General features: G+C 41.8%; 1 protein-coding gene across 3 annotated transcripts in view; it reads right to left on the reverse strand.

The window, feature by feature from the left end:
* Positions 1 to 2,812: 2,812 nt before the first annotated feature.
* Positions 2,813 to 12,539, reverse strand: part of usta (uronyl 2-sulfotransferase a) — an 80,798-nt gene continuing 71,071 nt past the window's right edge. Inside the window, exons 8-9 of one of the 3 annotated variants that reach the window (XR_011886873.1) lie at positions 9,273 to 9,410; positions 3,526 to 3,615 (exon numbers count right to left, since the gene is read on the reverse strand). Coding sequence is in view for 2 of the 3 variants with exons in the window: in XM_072265639.1 (XP_072121740.1) it covers positions 3,347 to 3,615 (269 nt within the window). In the remaining variant the exon portion in view is untranslated. Of the gene's footprint in view, positions 3,616 to 9,272; positions 9,411 to 12,539 lie in introns of all 3 variants that reach the window. The other 2 variants (XM_072265640.1, XM_072265639.1) reach the window with 2 other exon arrangements.

Raw genomic sequence — 12,539 nt, forward strand, 5'->3', positions numbered from 1 at the left:
AAATCATGAAGAAGCAGCCACTCCGTCTGTCAGCATGACCTGAGCCCGAACTGATAGAATGAATAAAAAGTGATTGTGAAGGTTTCAGCCAGGCACTTCTCAATTCTGGGATTAAATCCATTATAAGGCGATGAAATGGAACTACTTTTTTGTTTACTGCACACTTCAATCCAAATTTTAAGAGTCAACCTGGGATGGTGGAGCCAGCGAACAACGTGACCAAGGCGACATTTTTCAGATGATTCACAAAACTACTTCTCTTGCTTGTCTTTCAAATGTGGTTCCGCTATTTTTGGAGCCTATGATCTGCATTTTAGTCGTGTGTTTTCAGGCCAATTGAGCAATCTGGTACTTTGTCATCTCTGAGGGAGGTTTTGAGCAAAGTGTGCGACCTGGAGGAGGGGCTCCAGCCCATGATCGACTCCATTTCTTGCCAATTAAAGTGTCAAGGAAGATTGAAATCATGGAACAGGTGTTCAGTGGCATCTACCAGCCTCTTGCTTACTGCTGCTGGAGAAATGTGTCTGCGTTTGAAGGTCTCTCACTCTCTCTCGTTCACTGCTATCGGAGGAAGGTTCCTGTGTTCAAGTAGTCTCTTTCCCTTGCGCTTGATGCTGCTGGAGTCCTGGGTCTTGGGCAAAGTTTAATCGACGCAGTTTGTGGATTGGATGCTAGTTCATATTATGTACTTCTGCTTTCTGGTTCCTCCTTTCTCGTTGGTATTTTGTGCAAATTTTGGTCAGATGGACTAGGTCTGTGGCCTATAGTTAAGTTAACGATCTACACAGAGCTAGAATGAACTGAACTGAATATGCCTGGGCTGGTTCGATGATTTGTGGTTTGATGTTTTATATCGAGTTTTCCGCTTGTGTTTTTTTTAGCAGTTTGCACAATTTGTTCCCTTTTTGTGTGTTGGGGGTTCGCTATGTTTTCTTTTAAAGGGTTCCATAGCTTGCTTTCTTTGGTTTCGTGGCTGTCTATAGGAAGATGAATCTCAGAGTTGTATATTGCATACTTTACTAATAAATGTAATTTGAATCTTTGATTCTAATATGTAGGACTAAAATTGCAAACTTTCCTATGAATTCAGCCTAAGTCCAGTTGGTCAGGAAGGAGAAAAGACTCATAGTGTTGTTGTACATTCAGGGTTAAAGTTGATGTTGATGCAGAGTCAAAAGGAGCTAATGCCTGCAATATCTGTCAAAGAAGTATTCGATGCAAGTGTCAAATGAGTAGTGTTCTGCATCCAAGTTGGCTTGTAGTACCTCTGGGTGTGCTTGATGGGATGCGACTTTGCATTGACAAGTTGTGTAACTTCCTTGGATTTGCTCAGTGGGACAGTTCACTGTGATATCACGTGTTAATATAGGTGTATAGATCCATCACGCACATATGCTGCCACTGGTTCCCAGCTCTACCTCCCTCCCTTTATTCCATGCTCCACCTATAAGATTCCATTTTAATCAGCTCTTCTGTCATTCACCCCCATCCTCCCAGTTTCTGACACCATTCCCTCCCACTCTCCTCATCTGGATCAATCTATCATCTGCTAGTTCTTGATCACCCATTTCCTGCATCGTTTTGTACTGGTCATCTCCATTCTATCTTTCAGTCCAGATGAAGGGACTTGACCCAAAGTGTTGACTGTCCATTTCCCTCCATAGATATGGTCTGACCTGTTGCTTTCCTCTAGCAACCCGTGTTGCTCCAGATTTCAGACTCCACGTAGTTGTCCTAAAATATAGCTCCTTACCCAGAATGTGGCAAAAACATGAAATCTGCTTCCACAGCAAATGAATAAAACAAATGGTAGAGAGATGTAAAGCCCTGATTAAGATTTCTACTGCTATGCTGTAGGTATTTCATTTTAGCAGTTTCTGTGAGCAGTGTGTCCTGTTCGGAAAATGTTTGTTTCAGCTAAAGAAGCCCTGCTGTTCAACTTAAGAATGTTGTTTCAGCCAATCAGGATGGTAGAATTGGGAGAAAGTTCTAGAGAGAGCTGGACAGAGGGAGATTTGTGACGGACACAGTCCTGTTTGGGGCTTTTGGCGGGAAATGCAGAGAAGGAAAGATGCCACAGGATACTGCAGGAAGGCAAGTCTCCGTTGCACAGAGTGCTTCATGCAGATGAATGGCTCCAGGAAGAATGGGCCAGTACTCCTATGAGAGGGCTCGCTTGCTTCAGATGGATTTTGAGCTAAGATCGGAATGTGGCATGTGCTTTCATGTAGACCATGGATCCAGTGCATGCGTAAACACAACTCCAGGATGAGAGCTCCAACTTTATGTGCTCATTGGACTGGCCTAACTGTAATGGGTCCTTTTTGTTTGTTTCTCTTTCCTATTAACTGTCTGATAAAACTGAAATTTGTAAATATACTTTCTTTATAATTTTATGCTGTGTATTCTGATCGGCAAATGTGTATGGGCAGTATTTACACAGCATTCGCTCAACTCGATGTTTCTTTCATCGGAACATCATGACATTCCTGTTTGGTGGAACCCCAAATCATACCGACCCTAGACATATTGTTGCTTGTGAAAGGTGGAGCTGGCCAGCAAACCAAATTTGCATACAAGCCTGGTGAGGGGGCTACATTTGTATTTATGGGGCTAAACGTCCAAGCAATGGAAATTGAAGGTTATTTTGACAATTTGGACTTGAAGTGATGGGAAGAGACTTTGGTAGAACATCAACACTTAATGGATCAAATGGTCTGCTTCTGTTTTGTACATCCTATGTACTGTTAATTAGACTTGTCACAAAAGTATTTCTGTTCAAAGTTTGAAATAAAATATAACAAATATTACATTTTGTCAATGTTGCAACCATACAATCCTTTTAAATTGTTTATTTTCTGACAAATCACAAATGTGAATACAGTCTTGAAAATACTACAAAATGCCCCAGTCCAACTTTATTTCTTCGGATGCTATCTTCTGTTTGAAGATCCAAAAGTTTCAGAAAATGAGCTAGTATCTAACTGGATTAATACCTTCCTCAGAATGTTAAAATGCATTATCTTCTTTACATTTTTTTAAAATGTAACTAAATAAATCCTTTAATATTTATTTTAAAATGCAGATATAGTAGTTAAAAAAGTGTCTTACCTGCTGGTACAGCAGTTGGTAAAGAAACTTCAGAAAAAAAAAATAAAATCATGCAATAGCATGAAAAGTGTAAGTTACATACATCTGCCTGGCAAAGACTGACTGCAATTGTGAATGTTTTAATCTAATCTCCAGAACAGACCAATACTGCAGCTTCTCCTGACCAAATGCAGTTCTTTGTGGAGTTTTCAACATAAAGGACACACTGAGGCCCCCAACAAGTAACTTCTTGTAATCATCCATAAATGTCTTTCAACCATGTGTCATCGTCATCATCATGTATATGGTCAGGCTCTTCCACTTGGGATGGAGTTACGTACTCTCTAGATGGAGCTCTGCCTCGAGTCTTCAGGCCGAATTTCCGTTTCAATAAATGGAACTGATTCTTGACATAGTTATAGAAGTCATATTCATACCGCATTCGTTGAAACAGCACTTCCAGTGCTTCTGGGGATGGTTTCTGTTTCTTCACAGTGATTGTCCCATTTCCAAGTTTTCTGTACTCTGTCATGGAAGCAAAAGTGTGAGAAGAAATAAACAACTCATTTATGAAAACTTACGATTAATGCAGTATTTTTATACTGAAATTAAAATGTTAAATTCTGATCAACTGATGGCCAACCAAGTTTAATTTTTTTCAAAGGAAGCCAATATACTTCACAGCACAAACATGAGGAAATCTGCAGATGTTGGAAATTCAAGCAACACACATCAAAGTTGCTGGTGGACTCAGCAGGCCAGGCAGCATCTCTAGGAAGAGGTACAGTCAACGTTTCAGGCCCGAGACCCTTCATCAGGACTAACTGAAGGTAGAGCGAGTAAGAGATTTGAAAGTTCCAGACCTAATCAGTTTCCCTCTACCACCACTCTGCTCCGTCTAGCGGAATTAGTCCTTACTCTTAATAATTTCTCCTTTGGCTCCTCCCACTTCCTCCAAACTAAAGGTGTAGCTATGGGCACCCGCATGGGTCCGAGCTATGCCTGCCTTTTTGTTGGCTTTATGGAACAATCTATGTTCCAAATCTATTCTGGTATCTGTCCCCCACTTTTCCTCCGTTACATCGACGACTGCATTGGTGCTGCTTCCTGCACGCATGCCGAGCTCGTTGACTTTATTAACTTTGCCTCCAACTTTCACCCTGCCCTCAAGTTTACCTGGTCCATTTCTGACACCTCTCTCCCCTTTCTAGATCTTTCTGTCTCTATCTCTGGAGACAGCTTATCTACTGATGTCTACTATAAGCCTACTGACTCTCACAGCTATCTGGACTATTCCTCTTCTCAGCCTGTCTCTTGCAAAAATGCCATCCCCTTCTCGCAATTCCTCCGTCTCCGCCACATCTGCTCTCAGGATGAGGCTTTTCATTCCAGGACGAGGGAGATGGCCTCCTTTTTGAAAGGAAGGGGCTTCCTTTCCTTCACCATCAACTCTGCTCTCAAACGCATCTCCCCCATTTCACGAACATCTGCTCTCACTCCATCCTCCCGCCACCCCACTAGGAATAGGGTTTCCCTGGTCCTCACCTACCACCCCACCAGCCTCCAGGTCCAACATATTCTCCATAACTTCCGCCACCTCCAATGGGATCCCACCACTAAGCACATCTTTCCCTCCCCCCACTCTGCTTTCCGCAGGGATTGCTCCCTACGCGACTCCCTTGTTCATTCATCCCCCCCATCCCTCCCCACTCATCTCCCTCCTGGCACTTATCCTTGTAAGCAGAACAAGTGCTACATATGCCCTTACACTTCCTCCCTTACTACCATTCAGGGCCCTAGACAGTCCCTCCAGGTGAGGCGATACTTCACCTGTGAGTCGGTTGGGGTGATATACTGCGTCCGGTGCTCCCGATGTGGCCTTCTATACATTGGCGAGGCCCGACACAGACTGGGAGATTGTTTTGCTGAACACCTATGCTCTGTCCGCCAGAGAAAGCAGGATCTCCCAGTGGCCACACGTTTTAATTCCACATCCCATTCCCATTCTGACATGTCTATCCAAAGCCTCCTCTACTGTAAAGATGAAGCCACACTCAGGTTGGAGGAACAACACCTTATGTTCCGTCTGGGTAGCCTCCAACCTGATGGCATGAACATTGACTTCTCTAACTTCCGCTAATGCCCCACCTCCCCCTCGCACCCCATCCTTTATTTATATACACACATTCTTTCTCTCACTCTCCTTTTTCTCCCTCTGTCCCTCTGACTATACCCCTTGCCCATCCTCTGGGTTTTTCCCCTCCCTCCCCCTTTTCCTTCTCCCTGGGCCTCCTGTCCCATGATCCTCTCATATCCCCTTTGCCAATCACCTGTCCAGCTCTTGGCTCCATCCCTCCCCCTCCTGTCTTCTCCTATCATTTTGGATCTCCCCCTCCCCCTCCAACTTTCAAATCCCTTACTCACTCTTCCTTCAGTTAGTCCTGACGAAGGGTCTCGGCCTGAAACGTCGACTGTACCTCTTCCTAGAGATGCTGCCTGGCCTGCTGTGTTCACCAGCAACTTTGATGTGTGATACCTCACAGCACATTGGGAAATGTTATAAAAATTACATTTATTTGCTTACACTTTGATGACCATGTTGCAATACAGAACACAGTATTGCACATTATCAATATCTTCATATTAAAAACTGAAGTAAAGGAATAAAGTAACATACCAGAAGAGGAAGTGATGATATAACAGCTACAGCAAGGATGGAAAGAGCAGGTAGAGAGTGTGAAAAGGTGGGAGGAGAACACGTTTGGACTAAGGACAGAGAATGGGGTGCCCTCTAAGATGAGGTGGAATCATATAGATACTGATGAAGTGATAACGTGGGCAGAGCAATGGCAGATGTAATTTAATCCCAATAAGTGGAAGTTAATGAATAAAGGGAGCACATATACAATGAATCGTTGGGTTCTAAGCAGAACTGAGTAAGCGAAGAATCGTGGCGTACAAGTCCAAGGAACCCTGGAGATGGTAGCACAAGTAGCTAAGATGGTGAAGAAGGCATACGGGATACTTTCCTTCACTAATCAGTTACAGAATATAACAGAAGGGAGGTTAAAGTGCAACTTCATAAATTGTTGGCCTAACCAACCTACAATATGGTGAGCAGTTGTGGTTGCCACACATAACTGGGACAAAGTGTAGAGGACATTCATGATGTCCCCTGAGATGGAGCTTACGAGCTATGAGGAAACACTGGACAGGCTGGATTTGCTTTCCTTAAGGTGGAAGGAGCTGAAAGGGAACCTGACTGAAATACACAAAATAATGAGTGGCACATAGAGGGCAGACAGTAAACATTTTTCCATCCATAGTAGAGTTAGTCTAAAATTAGAGGGTTCAGGGAAAGGAGTGTGTGGTTCAGAGGGGGATCTGAAGAACTTTTCCCATGTAGAGGGAAGTTGGAATCTGGAACACACTGCCTGACCGTATGGTGGAAGCAGGTACCCTGACATCAAGTATCTGAATGATACCTGAATCACCAAGGGACAGAAAACTATGGAGTAAGTGCTGATAAATTTGTACAGATGGGTGCTTGATGGTTGACACAGACACAGTGGTCTGAAGGGTTTTCTGAGCTGTATGATTCCATGATTAAGGATGGCAAAATAAATGAGACAAACTTCATATTATAAATAACCCAGTTTAAAAAATTCAAATGTTATTAAGAGGTTCACTAACCAATTAAAGATCTTAATCATCTTTTCAGCTTGTGGACATAAAATTGAAAATATGTTGTACATATAGGCAATAGGAACTTGCCAATTAAAGTTACCTACAGAACTGTACTTAGACACATATATATATATATAGCTAGGGAGCTGAAGACTTTTGCACAGTACTGTATTTGTCAACACAGAGTGGGCAGCTAGTTTGTAAACCTGTCAGGAGCAAAGGATGTTGGAAATAGTGAGGGTGGAGCACTGTGGGACAGGTGGCAGAGAAAGAGTGCTGGGGTGGGAGCAGACACACTCAGCCCTGAGACACCAGGCAAGGTCATTTGATTCCAAACAATTGGTTTAGTGATCATTTTCCCTCCCCTTTTCCCAACCATAATTCCCCTTTCCCTGCCCCCTTCCCAATCTCAGTCCACAATAGAGACCCATATCAGAATTAGGGTCATCACTTGCATATGCCATGAAATTTGTTTTTTTTTTGTGTGGCAACAGTACAGTGCAATACATAAAATTGCTACAGTACTGTATCTCCCCTCCAGACACCATTTGACGATACAGCATCTAACCATGCATCCTCCTTTCTAAACCAAGTTCTTCCATCAAAATGCTTTCAGTTATAATCAACTTTGGAGCATCTGTCTTTATGATTTTTTTTGACTAGTTAATTCTTGCCTGATGTGTGCTGAGAAACATTTATTTTAAATTACTAAACAATGTTGTCATTCAAAAGCTATCTAATAATATAATGAATAACAGAACACAAAGCCAATAGGTCCATTGATGACGATGCTAACTTTTCAACTAAAGTTGTCAATCCCTCTGCTTTTTTTGTACATCCTTTTATTATTCAACTTATCAAAATATGAATTTATTATTAATATTTCTTTCAAGTATTATAGTTAAGTAGTTACTTACTACTTCTACATCCAAAGTTTGCTGCATGAAATAAATTTAATTTTACTCTGAATCCATCCTGCGGTTACCGATTCGATGATAAACATCTTCCATTTATTAAATTCTTTCTCCATTCCGAGAAACTATCAATTACTACATTAACTCTTTCCCGTGTTCTGTTTCAGTGCTCTAGTGTTTTGCAGATTCCATTCCAAAACTGCTATTAATGTTTTATTATTTTCTATTTTCCTGTGTGTGCTCACTTCCAGTGATCTGCATATTATTAACATAATTTGCATATTTATCTAGAATGTATGTGCTCTAATCCAAAATGTCTAAGATATGTAAAATAAACGGCTTACTCAATGAAAAATCAGTCATTCATATTTTTCCAGAAGTCTTCTTCAAGTAGATAGCACAATGTTGTATCTGCCTCACTGACACATCCAGAGATCCGGGGATAGTATTGTGTTACTATGTGAGGTTGTTACAGATATAATAGATAAAATGATACCAATTGAAGATACTTGCCTTTGCTGTCAGGTGACTGCAATGACAACCCTTCTGTTTATCTTTATTCAAGTGAGAGTGAAGCAGTTCCTTTGATTGTTCAACAAGCTGACAACATCTGCTATTGGATGAGAAGGTTATTCCATGCAGTGAGGCAAGCTCTATGTGTGCAGCAACCATTTTGTTGTCCTCAGAGAGCAACAATGCGTTTTGCGTGCAGAATATACCAGTATAGTGTGTTTGTGCTATAGTACAGATCATTGCAATTGCAGTCAGTTGGGATTTTACAGTTTGAAACTGCTGGGCAAAACCTATCATTAACACTCAAGTAACTGTACTGATCGCAAGTTCCTGCTCATATCTCAATCTGGTTATTCTGCTAAATCCTTTCCAGAAAAAAATCACTATGATGAAATTTAATTTGCAAGATCCTATCAGCTGTAGTCCAGAAAGAGACCAGGACTACATAGAAGCTTTATTGTAAAAAAATAACAGCTTGCTGGTCAAAAGGTATATTATAACTGCATGGAAACCAATTCTATCATAATTCTTTCATTCACAAGACAGTGGGTTCAAATCCCACTCCACATCTCAAATAATGTGGCCTGGTCCTGCAGTGCAAAGTTCAGCATTATGAAATGTTGTACAGCAAAGAGCTGATGTGGTCAATATCCCTCAAATAAAACCATCAGACTCATTAATTAGTCATTAACCTCATTTTGAAAACTGGCAGATATATTTAATATTATCTGCATTAATATTCAAGGATTGCATAGCTCTTTGGGATTTCCTGAGGAAAAGACTATATTCATGCAAATTCTTTTTTCCCCCATAAAAGTACATGAGAGGGACCATGTAGCTCATTTACTTCATCCTTGCAGAAAGCCAGCATCTAAACACAGCTTCAATAATTCCTGAACTTCACCCACATGGAGACCTTTACAGGAAATACGCAGTGTTTTTCAGCAGTAGTCCTGAAATTGCCTTTTATCAGTTTGCACCTGTGTCCTTCTGCCTTGTATTTGTTGTTTAACCTTTGTAACAGTGCTCAGGATTAAACTTTTCCATGTCAGTTAGTGTCTTCTATACCTCGAAAATTTGCCTACTGTCAAAGGCTGAAGGGTCCAAGTTTTTCCAACCTTTGCTAAAACCAGTCCTTTGACACCAGGGATCAGCCTCGTGGCCCTTCTCTGCATCTCTTCCTTGGCTCGAAGGTTTCCCTTGTGCCTTGATAAACCAGAAATAAGATAATCACAAAAAGAATTAAAGGGCTGATTAGCAAGTGGAATCCTCTGCCCAAAAACTCTGTTAAAGCAGAGTCCATAAATTCCTTAAAGGGAAGCAGTGTGTTGATTCCTTAGAAAGGGGAAATGGAGAGGCACAGGAAGTGAGCAGGGGAGCAAACTGTAAACTTTGATGGGTTTAATGGCAACAAGAGAAAATCTGCAGATGCTGGAAATCCAAGCAACACACACAAATGCTGGAGGAACTCAGCAGGCCAAGCAGCATCTATGGAAAAAAGCACAGCCGACGTTTCGGCTGAGACCCTTCGGCAGGACTGGAGAAAAAAAAGCTGAGGAGTAGATTTAAAAGGTGGGGGGAGAGGAGAGAGAAACACCAGGTGACAGGTGAAACTGGGAGGAGGAGGGATGAAGTAAAGAGCTGGGAAGTTGATTGATGAAAGAGACACAAGGCCATGGAAGAAAGAAAAAGGGCAGGGGGGAGGGAGAGGAGCACCAGAGGGAGGCGATGGGTGGGCAAGGAGAGAGGGAAAAGGGGATGGGAAATGCTGAGGTGGGGGTGGGGGACATTACCAGAAGTTAGAGAAATTGATGTTCAGGTCATCAGGTTGGAGGCTAGCCAAATGGAATACAAGGTGTTGTTCCTCCAACCTAAGTCTGGCCTCGTCACGACAGTGGAGGAGGTCATGGATGAACATAATGGAATGGGAATGGGAAATGGATACCCATAGGTTTCAGCACTGCTGGACCAGCTGAGGTAAAAATGTTTACACTTTTAAGGGAAACACACAATAAAGACAGAGAAAGCAAAATCAATAGTGCACTTATTTAGCAGGGAAGACCAACCTGGCAACATCACAAACTTCTGAAAGCCAGTCAGACAACCAAAGTCCCCGCCAGTGTCACTCTGTCTCCTCACAGTGTCCAGCAGTGAGGTTTCAACTTCCAGCAGTAACACCAAAAAATCTGAGCATCAAACCAGTGCCAGTTTACACAAGGCAGAGAATCAAACTCCATTCACTTCACTGAGGAGCACTAACATAAAGAGCGGGGCATTAGATAATTCATATAGTCTTTATAAACTGATTTAGATAATTAAATATAAATAATTTAATTACCAAGTTATTTTTAATGTTTGGTAAGTCCAGGCCTTTTTTTTGCCAGGATTTGTGACTGCCAGGGATATTCAGAAACATTCCAGATCATGTCCAGTTGACTGTCAATGTATTTCTACGCAGTCCTTGATCAGCAGCTAGTTGTGGTTACCATGCAGGTAGGGATGGTAAAGTAAGTGAGCTTGTTCAGCTCATTGACCATTCAGGCAGGCTGGGCCAAATTAAGCTGTCTATGGGCTGTGTGTTGTGCACAATTAAAATCAAAGGCGATAACGACTGAGTTAGATTAACATGAGGGATATGAGCTGGCAGGACCTTTGTCCAGCATCAACATCAAGGCCACATCTGGATGTTCCATTTAATCACATTGTCCTCAACAATTAATTCTTGAGGGCATTAATAGTGTGATGGAAAATGGAGTTGACGTTGTGCATCTGCTGGCCAGCTGTTGCTATGCAAGTTATAAAAACTGGAGAACAAAAAACTTGGATGGTGTGACTATCAGACTAGATCTTCGGGAATGATTGCTGCAAACTTGGAAAAGCTCTAACATACCATAGAGCAGAGTTGTACAAGATACTCCAAGAATCAAGGAACAACTGAAGTATATATTGATATTATCACCAAGCCATTATCCAAGTATTCCAAATTTTGGTAAGGGCAGTATGATTTGACATTACTTCAAACATATAAAAATTGAAACTAAAATAAAGCTGACTTCAGAAGCAGTGACTGTGAAGCTGTTGTGGAAATGCACATGGAACTTGAATGACAGAACATAACAGCACAATAGACCATTCAGCCCATGATGTTATGCCAGTATTTTAATCTACTTTAAGATCACTATAACTCTTCCCTCTCCCATAGCCCTCCATTTTTCTATGATCCACGTGCTTATCTAAGAGTTTCAGTATCCCTAATGTATCTGCCTCGATCATCACCCACCACTCTACATTAAAAACTCACTAATAAACTCTCCCCCATACTTTCCACTAATCACCTTATAAATTATGTCCTTCAAATTAGGCATTTCCATCCTGGGAAAATGACTTTGGCTATCACCTCGATCTATGCCTCTTATCACGTTGTACACCTTCGTGAAGTCACCTCTCATCCTCCTTTGCTCCAAAGAAAAATACCCTAGCTCACTCAGTCTTTCCACATAAAACATGCTCCCTAATTCAAGTAGCATCCTGGTAAATCTCCTCTGCACCTTCTCCAAAGTTTCCACATCCTTCCTATAACGAGGCAACCAGAACTGAACACGTTATTCCAAGAGTGGTATAATTAGGGTTTTATAGATCTGCAACATTATCCTGCAGCACCTGAACTCAATCTCCCAACAAATGAAGTTTAACACAGTGGGCCGCGGACCGGTACCAGGCCGCAAAGCATGCGCTACTGGGCCGTGAGGAAACGATATGAGTCAGCTGCATCTTTCCTCATTCCCTGTCACGCACTGTTGAACTTGAACATAGGGTTGCCAACTGTCCTGTATTAGCCGGGGCATCCCGTATATTAGGCTAAATTGGTTTGTCCTATACAGGACCGCCCTTGTCCCATATTTCCCCCACTAAAGTAGAGCGTTCCTATGAAACCTTTCGTGCCGAAATGGCGTAAAGTGAAGAAGCAATTACCATTAATTTATATGGGAAAATTTTTTGAGCGTTCCCAGACCCAAAAAATAACCTACCAAATCATACCAAATAACACAAAAACCGAAAATAACACTAACATATAGTAAAAGCAGGAATGATATGATACACAGCCTATATAAAGTAGAAATAACGTATGTACAGTGTAGTCAGGAAGATTAAGTCAAAACCAATTACTGGAAAAAATCGCCCATGCGCACACAGGTGCCCACGCAAGGCTTCATGAACATGGTAGTCTTTCTCGAGGTAAGCACTGTCCCGGGATTTGATTGCTACTTTTGTCCCTTATTTGGGAGTGAGAAAGTTGGCAACCCTAACTGTAAAAGACATGTTGAGGTGAGTTTA

The sequence above is a fragment of the Mobula birostris genome, chromosome 8, assembly GCF_030028105.1.
Source record: "Mobula birostris isolate sMobBir1 chromosome 8, sMobBir1.hap1, whole genome shotgun sequence".
NCBI classification, from domain to species: domain Eukaryota; kingdom Metazoa; phylum Chordata; class Chondrichthyes; order Myliobatiformes; family Myliobatidae; genus Mobula; species Mobula birostris.